Raw genomic sequence first — 17308 nt, 5'->3', positions numbered from 1 at the left:
CAAGTCACGTGGAATTGCATTGTGACGAGGCACAACAGCGACGCGACTGCCATTTCTGCCCGCGCTTTTCACCGTGAAACCAGAAAAGTGGCCGAATGTAAGCATTCGTATCTCTTGGGCGTGAAGGGGGGGAAGTTGATCTGGATTTCAAACCCAACTTGGACCATCGCCGAGTGCTCAAAATGTACAACCGCCTAAAAGTTGTCATCATACGAAGTCAAAATCAGTAAGTCCGAATCACCCAAAAGAGGCCCATCAATGTACGTCAGAGATCGTCAGGTGTTCTGATTGTTCACTTAAAGGACAACCGACGTCTCCGGCCGGACAAGTTGTGTCTATAATTTGTAAAATGGCTTCAAATGACTTCTACTGAGCGTATTTGACAGATTCCACCGCATGTAGCTATATTTTACCTTTTAAGACTCGCGCTGAATATTCAGGAAGTCTTGTTTTTGAGTTGGTGACGATTGCTGGCGTCACGTCACAGAGGGAACGCTCCTGACCGAGAAAGCGACACACAATGCATTTTGGGTACTTTGTTTGGTCTGAAAACTTCGTGTTGATGGCACAATTAGAAGGAAAACACATAAATAACGCGATGGCGAATCGTTGTGTGTTGCACTAAGACGACTATTTGATACTAGTTGACACAAGTTCCCAGCAGACAAATCAGCCCATTTCCAACGGAGCTCGGGCACCATCTTGTGCATTTTCTGGGACATTCTAGAGCAAGGCAAGACGTACTGGTGTGACGTCACGAACTGGGAGCGGGACTTTCTGAAAATGCCCAATTCACACCTCATTTTTTTTGCAGATTTTGGACACTTTAAGTCAGGGGTGTCAAAGTCATTTTTTTTTGCCGCGGGCCACATTGTAGTTATGGTTTCCTCTCGAGGGCCGTTATGAATTTGGGGAAGCCATTAGAATATTTAAATCCCTTCAAATATTACATATGGAGCACACAGCAAATTAATGAATAACTCGTTTTCAAATCTGAAGTCAAGAATAATGACTTTTATTGTGGTTGACATCCAAAAATATGAAATTTTGGCTCAGATTTTAGCAATCATCATGGAATTTAACAAGTTTGATTTGCTTTGGCGGGCCGAAAAAAATGATGTGGCGGGCCGGATTTGGCCCGCGGGCCTTGACTTTGACAACCGTGCTTTAAGTAATTTTTTATTGATGTTTTGAATTTGACTATTAGCTATTTTAGATGCTATAAAAGGTTTTTTCTGATGTCAGTTAGGAAACAAAAAAAATCTGTCGTTGTCCTTTAATTACAGTAGTGAAATCTGCTTTTTTTGACACCTATTAAACGATTTTAAGATGACGCATCACATTTTGATGGACGCATTTAATAGTAGTAGTCAAGGGAAAACCCCCAAATCAAATTTGGGGCACCGCCAAGGCTTAAATGGAACTATCAAATCCTGATACGACTCCAAAATCAAGCCCGAATCCATATCTAAGCCCCGCCCCCCTACGTGTTGCTTCACCTTGAGGTTAATTTGAAGGAATAAAGCGTCACGTGTGTTCTCACGCTCGCCCTCGTCAAGGGTGTCTCGGAGCCCTGTCAAATGTTTACTTGTCAACTCGAGCACATCCGTCAGTGGGCCGTGCAGAATTGGATTCCTGTGGCGCGCTGTTTTGCATGTGCTCGGGTACAACACACAACACAACGAGCCGGGCCGCCCTCGTGCCATTTTTTTTTTCCCCAACTCCTTCTCACGCGGCTCCAGCATGCACGGAGGGAATCCGAATGGGCGGGACTAGCCGACCTACTTCTGGCCAATGGGAGATCTCGGAGCGGGAGCGCTCTCAACCAATCAGAGCGAAAGCCGTGAGCGAACCAGCTTGTCTCCGCGTGCTTGGTACACGTGAGCCTCGGTGCTTTTGTACTGTCCGGCGGGAGGCAACGTGGGAAAGAAAAGTGCACACTCACGTTTTCACTGGATTAACATTGAGGAGGGAAATGTAAGAGAAACGTCGTAATTTATTACTTATCCGAGTGGTATAGTTGAACTATACCACTCAGACAAACAAATGGAGGTAAAAACGACGAGCTGGCAGCCATTTTAGCCGCCGATATTCGACGTTAACGTGTGTGCTCGCCGCGCCAGCCGATAGTTGACGTTAGCTTGTATGCTAGCAATGGCCGCGCGAAGTAAACAAACAAGAACAAGTGACAGCAGCCGTCTCTCCTCGAGGTGAGGCACGAGAGTAGGCGTCGCTCATAAATAATGGCGATGTTTCAGAGGGAGGGGAAGGAATCAGTTCGGAGTTTTGGCCAACCCTCGGCGGGTTTCTTCCGCGACGTTTGACGTCACGTGAGCCGCCCGTGTCCGTTCCATCTGAGCTGGAAGAGGGAGGACGACAGCTTCACACACAACACACCACACCACCGTGCCCGTGACAGGAGCCAACGGGTGCAAATGAGAAAGAGTACAGACAGAGAAGGAGGAAACGACCCCCCCCACCACCACCACCACCACGCGCGCACCCACCCCTCTACCCACCGACACCCATTCCCATCGCAGCTCGGTCCCTCCTCCCACTTCCACGCGACGGACAAGTGAGCGAGAGCATCGAGAGGGAAAAACATCAACTTGTCATTTGAACAACACCGACACGACACTCGTCGATTTTTCATTCGTTTTTTTTTTATCCCCCACGTCGACCCCCTTCCCCACATCGATCGACATTTTGGTTTTTTTTTTGGGGTTTTTTTTCAACAGGATCATCCTGACTGGATATCATTTTCGTTTTTTTTTTCACGCATTGCATTATTTTCCCCACAAAATTTGGTGAGTTTCCCCCCCCCCCCCCACTCATCTGATCTTCCCACACTGCTGAGAATAACAACTTGGGACCCCCCCCCCCTCACCCGAGGAGTGCAATGGAATACCTCGAGGCAAAGAGTCCTGCAAGGGGATAAAAGGAGCTTTCTTGTCATCTCATCGAGAAAAAGGTAATAAAATAATTTATCATAGGTTCATCATTATAATTCAGTGGCTGCAAAGTATTTTATATTTATTTATTATTTATTCTTTTATGTTAGATTTTATGATATTTTTTAAATATTTTTACTATATTTATTTATTATTATTTATTCTTTTATGTTAGATTTTATATATTTTTTACTACATTGATTATTATTTATTCTTTTAAGTTTGATTTTATTTTAAAAAAGTAAATATTTTTGCTATATTTATTATTATTTATTCTTTTATGTTAGATTTTATTATATTTAGTATTGTTTTACTATTTTTTTATTTGAAATTATTATTATTTATGTTATTTTATATTATTTTTATATGTTGTCTATATTTACGTATACCCGCAGAAAAAAATATCCTGTGACTGTAAAGTGTCCTTGAGAGTTTTGAAAGGCGCTTATAAATGAAATGTATTATTATTATTATTAGAAAGTAAACAACCCTCCTCCTCTTCCACCCCCCCCAATTGACCCCACCCCCTTTTCATGTACAGTCAAACTCCTATTGGAAGCTCCCTGTGGTCATCTTACTTCGTCCCACCACCTCACAGGTGTCTCTTCGCAACCCCCACCTCCTGACCTCTCCCCGCACCCCCTCCCTCCCAAAAGGCCCAGGATGTCCAGGCAGCTCACGCAGCTCTCCACCCCGGACCTGCCCGCAGGCGCTAGCCCACAATTTGGGAGTTGCACCCAGCCGGCGGTTTCCCTTACGGGGGGCCACCTGAACTCCATGCCGGGGCTGAAATCGCTCCTGCAGCATCCCATGAAGGGGGACCAGCGTTTGAGAAGCCCCTGTGATCTCAAAGGTGGGTTCTTGTTTACGTTGTGATCACCGTTCCAAGCGATGCCGCGTTATCGGTACCTGAACGCGTCGTTAATCCATCAAAATTTATGACACATGAGCCATACCGCATACCATAATCCCCCCACCCCCCACTACCATCCCTCACTTGGCAATGACAATCCAGATTACAAGGTACGTTTCAATTGGAGGCTGTCATGCATTTTGATCTGCCGCCATGTTGAGGACAGCTCAGGAGCTTGTTGACTCCGCCATGACAGTTAACGGGTCCTTGCTAGCGTATTAATACGCCGCTTTTTTTGCCATCTGTTCCATCTGTCGGTTGGGGGCGGTTGTGAAGGGGTTAGTACAGAAGCGATTCTGGTGGAAATATTGTTTGGATTAGACGGGCAGTCCAAGTCACGTTTCCACTAGGGGATTTGGTTGCTGGTGCGAAACCCTGATCTTCTGAGCAGTCGCATGCGCATTCGTCCAACCTCACAACTCGGACACTGAAACCCAAAAGGCGTACCGCGCTAAAATGACCCAAACCGGTCAGAACCAAACTTTACCACTTGCTTGAAAAGGGTGCTCAAGGGTCAGAGGGTGTGGTGGAGCCCATCCCAGATGACTGCGGCCAGTCGGCGGGGCGCACCCTGAACTTGGTACAACAATGACAAAACAACCATTCACGTTCATAATCACACCTGGTTGTGTAGAATGCGGAGTACCCGAAGAAAACCCACGCAGGACCGTGGATAACATACACACTCCACATTGGATTAGATTAGCCTTTATTAGTCTCACAGTGGAGAAATTTACATTTCACGGCAGGAAAGTGAGGAAAGGAAGGGAAGAAGTAGAAAAACAAAATACAGGAGCTGCTGTAAAGGCAGCCACTCTCGCGACGCCATCTTGAAGTAAAAAAAATATATACAATGTGACACAACACATAAGACACAGACAGTTATTCACTCTTAAGCACCCTCTTTGTTGTCGAGATGAAAGGGGAGAGGATAAAAGCCTCCTTTTCACCAGTAGATCAGGGACGTCATGGCGAAATGTCCATGTATGCTTGAAGCTAAATGTTGAAAGCAAACACGAAGCTGTAGCATCCATTGACCAAAAGAGATTGTTTCACATCTCCTGTCTCACGTAAATTCGCTTCATTTCCAAGCCGCGACAGGTCCACATACGCATAGCAAATCAAAAACACTGCTGGCATTTTTGTGCTGCTGAAAAGGTGCAACCGTTCAGCGGAGTCTCCTTTGTCGTGGCCAAAAATGCCGAAAACCATCAATTGGAACTCCCTGGAACTCTGTACTGTGAGACCACCTTGGCACCTTTGGTTTGGTAGACCCTCTAGGGCAAGTTTAACAAATTAAGACCGAGGGTCCTGGTCTGGAGTAAAATGGGGTCCAAGGCTCGAAAATCTATCGGTATGATCGAACACACATAAAACTGGTTAGCTTCCGTGGTGACTCTTACCTATCCAACTTTGACAACCAAAACCAAAGCCGACCGCGGTCTCCGATTTCGGGATCTTGGAGGGGCTTCAAGGTGGAACCTTAGACCAAAGTTAAAGGGTGTACCCAAGTCGTAAAACTCAAAGGTTAAAAGGTACCGCCCATGTCCAGACGTGGTCCAGATAAATCCTCGGCGTCACCTTCACGGTCAAAAGTCTCCATCCTAAAATCCCCTTACAGTTTTTCCCCTTGTCGATCCTTAGACAAAGAACGATCAATGGACCTGGATGAAGACTCGATGTGCTCCATGAGGAACACGTCGGGACTCGGCGTTGGCGCCAACGGATCCAACGGCGGAAGTGGCGGTGGCAATTTCAACCAGTTCTTGGGTCCCCTCCTATGGGACCGCACCCTGCCGGCGGACGGAGGTCTCTTCCAGCTGCAGTACATGGACTTGGAGGAGTTTCTGACCGAAAACGGAATGGGCAGCATGCACAGCAACAACAGTTCCAGTTCGGCGCAGATCCCTTCTCAGAGTTCCCAGTCGGCGGTGCCCAACCAGAGTTCCCAGTGCCTACCCCCACCGTCCCCGCCCGGTTCTTCGTCCTCATCGCCTTCATCTTCGTCCTCGCCGTCCCTGCTGGGTTTGGAGGTGGCGCAGCCTCAGAGCCTGACTGGAGGAAACGATTGTCTGCACGGTGAGTTTGCCGATACGAGTCGAAAAGGTTCGGGTTCAGCCCCCTCCACCCCCCGCCCCGACATTGCCGCTAAAATATAATAATAATAGCTAGCCACCTAGATGGCTCTATAGCTAATAGCTAGATAGATAGTTCACTCAACCCGGAAGTTAATAGGTAGAAAGCTACCTAGCTTTCTACCTACCAAATCGGTTTCTGGAGCGGATTATGGTAGAAAAACAACCTAGGTAGGACTGTACATTGCATGTCATCTTCCCACAGGGAATGTCAAAAATGACAGGGCACTTTTCGGTCCAGTGGAATCAAAGCATTCAAAAACAATGCTCAAAATGACACCCCCACACACAAAACCCCCCAGGGTCCAAATCTGCTCCTTTAAGCTGCTACGTAGCGTTCAAGCTAGCAAAGCAGATCACGAGATTGAAATATTATGTGTTAGCTTCAGGATTTTTTTTTTTTTGCATGTGATCAATGTTCCCCCAGTGTCTTGAAAACGATCATCGTTCAACTCGGGCCAATTATTAATATTCGCCGTCATGGGGGGGGGGGTCAAAACGAGACAGCGAGAAAGAGAGAGAGCGCGCGCGGCGGAGTGTTTATGATTGCGTGTCTTTAAATCTCCCCTCACTTCACACGCCACGGCCATGTGCACGCGTCGCGACACGTGCAGAGGCTGCCTGAGTCGACTGGAGCAAAAGAACGAGAGGCGGGTTCGGCAAGCGTGGAGGAGGAGTCCAAATGGAGGGGGTGGAGGGGGGTGGATGGAAGAGCCGCGTCGGGCTACAGGAAGACGCTCGCTGCTGGAAACTCGGGAGATTTGATCGCGACGGAATTAAGTGGGGGAAAAAATACATATATATATATATATATATTCTCTGGGGTGAGAGGTCAAGGTGGGAAATTTGACCCCTGAGACCGCCCCCCTGATTTTTATATTCCCCCACCCCCAAAAGTGATTTTATCCAGTCATCTTCATTCTTATCGTCGCTCGGCGTCCATTTTGTGGCGTGACCAAATATGGTCGTTCCCGTGAGAGAGCCCGAACGCATTCCCGTCTAAAGCAACCATGAGGAAAGCTTCAAGCTATTGTTATTATTATTATTATTATTATTATTATTATTATTATTATTATTATTAATAATAATAACAATATCTAGATAGCCAGCAAGTTAGCCAGCCAGCTAGCCAGTTAGCTAATAGATAGCAAAGAGCTAGCTAATAATAATGATAATAATAACAATAATAATAATACATTTAATTTATAAGCACCAAAACTCTCAAGGACACTTTACAGTCACAGGGCAAATGCCAGTGTTCACTCAACCCAAAATAACTCAAATAGATAGAAAGCGAGCTAGCTAATAGCTAGCTAATAGATAATAATAATAATAATACATTTTATTTCAAGCACCTTTCAAAGCTCTTAAGGACACTTTACAGTCACAGACCAGCTAGCTAGCAAAATAGCTAATACCTAGCTAGCTAGATAGCCAGTTAGCCAGCCAGAAAGCAAATAGCGTCCATTTTGAGTCGTGACCAAATATGGTCATTCCCGTGAAGGAGTCCAAACGTTTTCGCGTCTAACGCAACCATGAGGGAAGCTTCAAGCAAAATATTCATAATAATAATCATTATTATTATTATCGACACACATAAACTGATTCTGAGAAACGTCCTGATTTGGGTTTGTCACATGTCCGAAAATATTGGATTGGATTTGCCTTTATTAGTCTCACAGTGGAGAAATTTACATTTCACAGCAGGAAAGTGATGAAAGGAATGAAAGTAGAAACACACAGAGAGTCCTTCATTCTTCAGGACTTGCTGTACCCTCTTTGTGATGACATGAAGCAGTTCGAGATGAAAGAGGAGAGGATCAAAGCAAAATATGCAACATTCTTGATTGCTGACTCTCTAAAGTATATTAGCTATCTATTGGCTTGCTAGCTAGCTTTCTGTCTATTTGTCTTACTCTTCTATTTGACTTACTTCCGGGTTGAGTGAACGCTGGCGCATGTGGCTGCCGCCGCTCACCTACAGAAAAACCTATCCTGTGACTATAAAGTGACCTTGAGAGTTTTGAAAGGTGCTTAGAAATGTATTATTATTATTATTATTATATTGAACAACAGCTGAAGCTGGAACAAAGCGCTAACATGGAAAAAAGGGAAATGCTGCCCCCTTGTGGAAAAGAAAAAAAACATTGTCAGAGGCCATGACCAGTGCTTTATCGGCACCCAAGCATGAAAAAATAAAACCCGAACAAATTCGGGAATGGCACTCTACGTCATATTTTCAATTCCCGAATAAATTTGTGAATGGCAGTGAAAGAGTTAAAAAAATATGCTAAAACAGTCTGATTCTGATTCTGATATGGTGGGCCAGATTTGGCCCCCGGGCCTTCAATTTGACACCAGTGTCTTAACCCTTTTGAGGCCAGCGGCTACGACAACGGACATATTCTCATCGTGTTAATTGCTTTCAGATTTATTTTTCATTTATTTATGTATTTTTTCGCACAGCCGTGTTAATAATAATAATACATGTCATTTATAAGCACCTTTCAAAACTCTCAAGGTCACTTTAGAGTCACAGGACAGGTTTTTCTGTGGGTAAGCAGCCAGCGTTCACTCAACCCACTCATAGAAAGCTAACTAGTCAGCTGAAAGATAGCTACCAGCTAGCTTGCTAGCCAGCCAGATATCTCATAGCTAGCTCGCCAGTATCGCTAGCTAGCCAGCTACATAGCTAATAGTTCAAAAATATTCAGTGTGGCGTAGAAGAGATACCAACGTGCCCCCCCTCCCCCTCTGTGTACCGCATAGCTTACCCTGTCAATAGCATCGCACACCCCGGCCTGGCTAATATCGACTAGCAGCTCTATTTCGGTCCACAAATGCCCTCCACGTGTCGCGTGCATGATGGCGGTGGGGGATGTTTGTTTTTGTGACCGTGTGCTGTGCGCTGAAGGTACATCGCAACTTCAAGCTGGTCCAGTCGGTCGATGGGTTCAGTAAATCCCATCTGGGGCCCCTCTTCTTTCAACTCTAATTAAGGGGAGGGGTAAAACGTTACATAACATGTTCCACCTTTCTAGCTGTCGATCCAAAACTCGATCGTAGTTTGATTAATAACCTAGTAGTACTACTACGAGTACTATCCCTTGCGTCTTTGATAGATTGTTACACTTTTTAGATGCTTTCTGCCTGGAATGAAGCGAAAGCAGCTGGAACCACATTTAAGGCACTGAGAATGTGTTCCTTTTGCACCACCTAGTGGCCACTTGTATGCAATGCTAAATGGTGTTTCCCTGACCAAATAATAATAATAATATATTTCATTTATAAGCGCCTTTCAAAACTCTCAAGGCCACTTTACAGTCACATGGCAAGTGCCAGTGTTCACTCAACCCAGAAGTAACACAAATAGATAGAAAGCTAGCTAGCTAATGCGTAGCTAATAGATAGGTAGCCAAATAGCTAACCAGATTGCCAGCTAATAGATAGCCAGCTAGATAGCCAGCCAGTTAGCGAATAGATGGTAAATAGATAGCAAATAGCTAGCTAGATAGCAAATATAATAATAATAATAATAATAATAATAATCCATTTAATTTAGAAGCGCCTTTCAAAACTCTCAAGGTCACTTTACGGTCACAGGGCAAGTGCCAGTGTTCACTCAACCCGGAAGTAACTCAAATAGATAGAAAGTGAGATAGCTAATAGCTAGCTAATAGATAATAATAATCGTAATACATTTTATTTCAAGCGCCTTTCAAAGCTCTCAAGAACACTTTACAGTCACAGACCAGATAGCTATCAAAATAGCTAATACCTAGCTAGCTAGATAGCCAGTTAGCCAGCCAGATAGCTAATAGACAGCAAACAGATAGCAAATAGATAGCTAGCTAGGTAGCCAGCTAGATAGCCAGCTAGAACGTCCAGATTTTTTTTTTTGCAAGGCCAATCAGAACCAATTGATCAGTCTGTACCCAGAACTGATGTCTTCTTTTGTCTTGACAGGAAGCCAGACCAGCATGAACGACTCATGCGAGTCGCCCTCGTCCTCGTCCTCCTCGCCGTCGTCCTCCTGCCCGCCCCTGCTGACGCCCACCAGCGCCGGGCCGGACGTGGTGGGAATTTTCGATATGGATCCCTCGGATATGGTTCTGTCCAACGGACCCGGTCAGCAGAACTTTGACCCCAGGCAGACCTTCAGCGAAGAGGAACTGAAACCGCAACCCATGGTGAAAAAGGCCCGCAAGATCCTGGTGCCGGATAACATGAAGGTGAGTGACGTCCGCCATTTTGAGACACGTGCGCGGACACACACGGTGGTTTCTCCTCTACTTACGAACGTCCCTTTGTATGAACATTTCAAGTTACGAAACGTCTCAAAATATTGCCGCTACTTATGAAAGAAATGTCATGATACGAAAATGAAGTATAGCGAACCTCTCGTAGCTCCGCCTTTTCCTGAACACACCATATTTTATCTGCTATTCTGCGATTGGCTACTACCAAACACCATCCTCGCATCCTATTGGCTAAAAGGGACTTCCAACTGTTCATCCATGAGGCGATAATTTTACATAAATGCAAATTACTCAGAGAGAGTGTCGACCAGTTTGCCTTGGACATTTTCGAAGGATTATTAACTCATTGACTGCCAGACATGTGCAAGAATGTGTCCAGTACGATGCCAGGGTTTTTGTCATTGTCACTCAAATTCCAGGACCCACAGAAAATTGACTTTTAGGACTACATAAATAATAATAATAATAAGAAGAATAGCAACAATAACAACAATAGTAATAGTAATACATTCAGCGCCTTTCAAAACTGTCAAGGACACTTTACAGTCATGTAATTTTTTTGTGTGCGGGTGAGCAGCGGTAGCCATCCGCGTCAGCGTTCACTCTACCCGGATAAATAAAACATAAATACACAGACAGGCAAATAAACAAAGTAAATAAATAAATAATTTGATTAATTACCAAATAAATAAATAAATAGCGCTTTAACAACAGCTGAAGCTGGAACAAAGCGCTAACATGGACAAAAAGGGAAATGCTGCCTCTTGTGGAAGGGGAAAAAACATTACTAGAGGTCTGGCCAGCACCTTATCGGCACCCAAACACAAAAAAACTTTCAAATTCGGCAAATGCACTCTATGCAATATTTTCAATTCCCGAATAAATTTGTGAATGTCAGGGAATGAGTTAAAAAGTCACATTTATTCTTTATTCTTTGTTTTTTACATTACATACATGACTCATTTTTTCAGAATCAGAATCAGAATCAGAATCATCTTTATTGCCAAGTATGTAGAACACACAAGGAATTTGTTTCCGGTAGAAGACGCTGCACTAGTATCGTTGTCAAAAAAACTGCTAAGTGGCACTATACAGTTCCATTTTGGCTACTGTTTTGCGCTATAATCAAATTGTAACATGTACCTGTTACATAATTTTATGCATCGTTATGCTTGAAGAAAAATGTGTCCAAATTTCATTGTTTTGGAACGAATTAAGGCATTTACATGGAAAACACGTCTTGACTTCCATCCATAATTTTCAAATCAAAAATGTCATTTTTTTCAATGTATTTCACCTATTCTCGTTTTTCTTTTCTCCTGGCGCATCACGCTTCACGCTATCATCTTCTCAGGACGAAAAATACTGGAGCAGGAGATACAAAAACAACGAAGCGGCAAAGCGTTCCCGGGACGCTCGGCGCCTCAAGGAGAACCAAATTTCCGTCCGCGCCGCCTACCTGGAGCGTGAAAACGCCGCCTTGCGGCAGGAAGTGGCCGAGATGCGCAAAGAACTGGGCCGCTGCCGCAACATCCTGAGTAAATACGAGAACCGTTTAGCCGATCAGTGATTGACGGAGGACCGTGGCGACCATTCAGTGAAATAAGCTGGATTCATTTTGGTGGACTTTGAAATTTTCGGCTTGACGGACAGAATCTTGATGATGATGATGATGATGATGATTATTATGAATGTATTCAGAAGATGAGGAGGAGGAGGAAGGTTTGCGGATCGCAGCTCAGGTGTCTTGTATTTTTTTTCTTTTTCGAGCTCTTAAAAAGTAACGGAGGGAGAGAATAATTTAACAGATGTGACTTTTAAGGCTTTTGCTATTGGAGAATTGTATATTTTTATAAGACTTCCGAAAACTATTAGAGGGAGAGTAGAAATTTGGAAAATAATTTTGTATATTTTCTACATGACTGCAGATGGGAAAGGCGATATCTTATGTAACGGCGGCGGAAGGGAGGGGTCAGCCATGGATGGGTACAGTGATACCTCGGTTTACGAACCCCTTGGCTTGCGAACTTTTCAGTTTACGAACCTTAGATTTATGAGAATTTTACTTTGGCATACGAACTATTTTTCGGGATACACACGGAGCGCCACAACGAGTGATGTGTCGGTCGACTTTGATAGTGTAGACTGCAAGGTTAAAATATCCCATCAATCAGGCTCCGCAAATAACCCGCACAAGCCATCTGTACACTTGATGCAAAAAGCTATCAACCCAGCTAAACAGAACACAATTGATGAGGAACTAGATAAAATTATGGCAGAGAAAGCACCTCCAAGGGATCATTCCTCAAGATGGTGAAAGAAGAAGGCTACGTTCCTCATCAAGTGTTTAATGCTGATTAAACTCCATTCCATCAAGCTATCGACGACCATCACAAAGGTCAATAAAACCACTTTATTATACAGTACAGTTTGTTTAATTATAATACAATAGCACATTTATTAGACATAAAATAAGGTATATTTTGTGTAGTTTTAAGGCTTAGAAACATTTTAAAATTATGTTTTATGGGGACCTTGGAACGGATTATTCTCATTTTAATGGTTTCCTATGGGAAATTAATTTTTGGGATACACACTGTTTGCCTTACACACTGTCTGGGAAGGTCGTAAGCCAAGGTACCACTGTATTTTCTTTTTTTGGGGGGGTTGGTTGACTCACGCTGCGGCGAGGATTCGCGTAACAGTTGTAATATAGCGAGCAAAAATGATTTTCACGTCGTCTCGTTCAACATTGTTTTTTTTTGTGGATTTGACTTTATGCAAGCAACGCAAGCACTTAATGTGTTTTTTGATTTACCCGCCCCCCGCCCCTCTTTGAGTCCCACCACATACTCGTTATGTTTTGGTGGAGACGTTTGTGCATCGGTTAAAGAAACAAAAAATATGACAAAAAAATAATCATAATAAATGGACAATCCTCTGTCATGATAATCTCCTTTACTTAGCCAGGCTAATTGTATCAAAACTGGTACTTTACTGGTGAAAGTCGTCGTGATGCTGCTTCTATTTCTACTCCTTTTCATTCCCGTTTTGTTTTTCTTTTCTTCTCACGTTAAAATGATGACATTTCCCCCATTTTTTTTTTTTTTTTTTTTTTGGTGAACCTCAATGGACTTAATACCAAAACGTTTTACTTTGAAAGCGTCCATCATCCTATAGGAGGGCAAATCAAAACAAGGGCGGGCCTTTTAAGTCAGTAAAGTTATTTAAAAGACAAATACATGAACTATTTTTGCAATTCAGAATATTTTTTTAAAAAAAGAGCGTTTCTCAGGGCAAACGTTTTTTTTTTTTTTTTTTTTTTTTTTCGGGCTACGTGCGCCGATCATCGATCGATTTGAAATTGTCCGTTTGGTGAGTGTTATCGGAAGGAACTTTGCTGTTTTGTGCATCTCCCTTCGCGTAACGTCTCCGATTCTTGCGTCAATCCTACTACTACTACTTTCTTTGAAAAATTCCCCTCTTGCATCTAACAAACTTTCTGTACCAACAAACGTGTTCAACCGAGAGAATGCGATTGTAATCCCTTGTCATGAGTAATCAACATGATTGCTATTATTCTTCTTGTTATGATTATTCATGAGGATTATGTTATTGGTTGTTCAATATTAATGACTGTTTTTCTTCCTTTGGATGAAAATGATCCACTTTGAAAGCACCTTGATAACAATGTGTGAACACCCCGAAAAGACAGATCTTCTCTTTTTTTTTTTTTTTTTTTTTTTTTTTTTGGGGGGGGGGGGTATTCCTCAATGTGGCCCACAGATAAAACTGCTTAAGAATGGAGTTTATCATCTACACCCTAAAAAAAAATGCCTTTCTGTCCAAGACGATCTCCTCACAAAGCCGTTGGACTTTACACGGCGTCGTCCTTTTTCTTTGTCAAAATGGTGGTTAGCCCCCCCGCCCCGCGCCCCCCACAACAGGACTGTTCTCGATATCCTACCAGATGTGCTTGATCAATCTTTAGCGTGACTTTTACAATCCGAACAATCCACTTTCACCTCCACTCCGGTGACATCTGTGGGCTCAGTTGTGTCCGACCCACCATGTGCTGGTTTTTATGGATGTAGTTGAGTTGATTTTCCCCCAGGATTACACCAATAAAAGATTATTCTCATTCATCAACATCTCTGATTTTATCCTTACAGTATTTATGCCGTGTTTGCTGTTACAGTGATACCTCGGTTTAAGAACCCCCTTGGCTTACAAACTTTGCGGTTCACGAACATTAAATTTATGACAATTTTGCCTCGACGTACGAACTATTTTTCGGGGTACACACGGAGCTGCCACAATGAGTGATATGAACTAGCCCGTTCTCCTAAAAGAAAATGGCAGCCGGCTTGTTTTGGTCCTCTATTCCCCGCCCCCAGTCTTCGGTTAAAGCCACGTGATTGGTCAAGAACGCAGCAGTGAGGGGAGGTGGTTTAAACATTAAAGAGACAGGCAGACGACTGTGAGAAAGTTTCACCTTTGAGTGTAGACTGCAAGGTTAAAATATCCCATCAATAAGGCTCCACAAACAACCCGCGCAAGCCATCTGTACTACTTCTTTTCCTTTCGGCCTTTCCCATCAAGTGGTTCAGGTTTGATCCGCTTGTTTGTTTTGGCCAAGCTTTTACGTCGGATGCCCTTCCTGACACAACCCTCTGTATTTATCCGGGCTTGGGACCGGCACAAGAAGACTTATTTGCCTTTCGTGGCTCCAGAACAAGCAACTCGCTCAGTAAAAGGCTCCCAAACACAAAATGGTCATCGGCACAGCAACATTCCAAAAAGCACAAACTAGACTCACCATTTGAACACTTGATGCAAAAAGCTACCAATCCAGCTAAACAGAACACAATTGATGAGGAACTAGATAAAATTATGGCAGAGAAAACTTCCGATCGATCCTCTTGATATGGGTGAAAGGTCCCTCCCTTCCCAAACATCCCTCCTTCTCTTTTTGATGACCCCGTCCGTCCTCCCTCCTCCCCTCCCCACTCTCCCCCCTTCCCTCCAAATGCTTCATGTAGGCATGTCCCACCCTCAGAGGGTCGCAGGCCTGGCTTCAAGGATGGACTGTGCACTACTGCTCCTGACCCTCGTGTGGGCTCTGACTGCAAGCGTGACGCCGCAGCCTAACGCAGGTACAGTAAGTCATGCGTTATCGGGGAAAAAAAAATGTCTCTAAAAATGAAAGAGTGATATGACGGCTATCAGTGCTAAAGTTTTCAAGTTAATTGTAATTGCGCGCTACTGTATGGAGAAATTCCCATCTGGCGATTTAAAACTCAAAACTATGATGATACGATGCAATATTTATGCCGAGCATGTCAAATCTGCCTTGTATTTGGAATGTAAAATACCCTATTTTGTGGCATATAAAGCACACATTCAATGAATTACATATTTAAAAACATTTCCCATACATAAGGTGCACCGCATTATAAGAGGCACCTTCAATGAATGACGTACAGTAAAGTCTCGTTATATCGATATCGGATATATCGATAGTCCCGGTTATATCGATACTATTTCTATGCACGCACGGAGAAAATTACATGCAAACAGGGTCGGATATATCGATAGTCCCGGTTATATCGATATTTTTTCGGACTCCCTTGAATATAGATATAACGAGACTTTACTGTATTTTAAAACATTTTCCATACATAAGGCGCACCGCATTATGAGCCGCATGGTCAACTTTTGAAAATACATTTTCATTTTGGTGCGCCTTATAGTGCAGAAAATATGGTACGTATAATTATGAACTGCACTGCAATCATTTATAATTGTATTTTATTTATTGTATTCTATTTCTGATTGTATTTTATTTATTTTACGACCTATGCTTGTCTGTGACTGTAAAGTGTCCTTGAGAGCTTCGAAAGGCGCTTCAAATGTAATGTATTATTATTATTATTATTATTATTTATTTCTGTCTGAGCAGCAATTGTATCTCCTCGTTTGGTGCCCTTCTTCCTCTTACGGTGTTGTTGTCAGTCGGGAGGTTGGCGTGCTACTAAAAATTGGCTATGGGATATTTAAAGGACAACCGACATCACTTTTTTGTTTCCTAACTGACATTAGAAAAACGTTTTATAGCATCTAAAAATGCAAAACACCAATAAAAATGACTTAAAGTGTCCCAAAAGTACTTCAAAATGACCGCCCCCTTGTTCGTGGTGTCACCCCAGGACGTCTCGCCTTGCTCTAGATTTGTATACTATGCTTTCTTGTTACCTCCTCCAGTTATGAATATGATTCAAATAGTTCTGAAGAGGAAAGCATAAATGTTTGCAATCGATTAAAGCAGTTATTCCGTGTCATTTTGAGGCATCTGGACAGCAATGTAGCACCCAGACAATACAGACGATGGCGCCAAAGCTCCGTTGGAAATTGGCTGATTTGTCTGCTGGGAATTTGTGTCGACTAGTATCAAATAGTAGTCTTGGTGCAACACACAACCATTCACCATCGCGTTATTTATGTAGTTTTCCTTCTAATTTCGCCATCAACACAATGTTTTCAGACCAAACAAAGTACCCAAAATGCATTGTGTGTCGCTTTCTCGGTCAGGGGCGTTCCCTCCGTGACGTCACGTCAAGAATCGTCACCAACTGAATATTCAACGTGAGTCTATAAATGTAAAATATAGCCATATGCTGTGGAATCTTTGTCAAATACGCTCAGTAGAAGTCATTTGAAGCCCTTTTACAAATTATGGGCACAACTTGTCCGGAGGCGTCGGTTGTCCTTTAATATGGTGGCTCATTCAAAAACAAAGCAGAAAAAAATGAATGAGGCTTTGAAAGTCAAGCGATAAAAGCAACGAAAAGCTGTGATGTCGCTTCTAAAAAAAGAAAAATAAAGTGCCATCTGTTCATCTCAACATACATCAAAAATCGTGATTTGTTAAATACCCAAACAGCGTTGCATCAATCTCATTTATTTTGTTGTTGATGTTATTTTTAGGGATGATCAGGTTGCAGTATAATGGCCTCATTTCAAGGCACGTGAACATCATACAAGTCGCAA

General features: G+C 43.1%; 2 protein-coding genes across 3 annotated transcripts in view; both read left to right on the top strand.

Annotated features, from left to right (window-relative positions):
- Window positions 1-1471: 1471 nt before the first annotated feature.
- On the top strand, window positions 1472-14403 carry dbpb (D-box binding PAR bZIP transcription factor b). 2 transcript variants are annotated; one of them, XM_088999319.1, is made up of 5 exons: window positions 1472-2971; window positions 3550-3804; window positions 5509-5943; window positions 9966-10231; window positions 11613-14403. In XM_088999319.1, exons 2-5 carry the CDS (start codon window positions 3615-3617, stop codon window positions 11826-11828), a joined length of 1107 nt encoding a protein of 368 aa, XP_088855445.1. In that variant the 5' UTR covers window positions 1472-2971; window positions 3550-3614; the 3' UTR covers window positions 11829-14403. The 2 variants fall into 2 exon arrangements, with proteins under 2 accessions (XP_088855445.1, XP_088855444.1); XM_088999318.1 differs by having other exon boundaries at window positions 3493-3804.
- Window positions 14404-15288: 885 nt separating this feature from the next.
- The window catches only part of ntd5 (ntl-dependent gene 5), a 13579-nt gene continuing 11559 nt past the window's right edge, over window positions 15289-17308 (top strand). Inside the window, exon 1 of the mRNA XM_088998527.1 lies at window positions 15289-15414. Coding sequence (XP_088854653.1) covers window positions 15303-15414 — 112 coding nt within the window. The 5' untranslated portion in view covers window positions 15289-15302. The remainder of the gene's footprint in view (window positions 15415-17308) is intronic.

The sequence above is a fragment of the Hippocampus bargibanti genome, linkage group LG06 (assembly GCF_051943395.1).
Source record: "Hippocampus bargibanti isolate YZ-2025 linkage group LG06, ASM5194339v1, whole genome shotgun sequence".
NCBI lineage: Eukaryota > Metazoa > Chordata > Actinopteri > Syngnathiformes > Syngnathidae > Hippocampus > Hippocampus bargibanti.
Note: the sequence above shows the minus strand (reverse complement) of the source record. Positions and strands in the feature narration are given on the sequence as shown.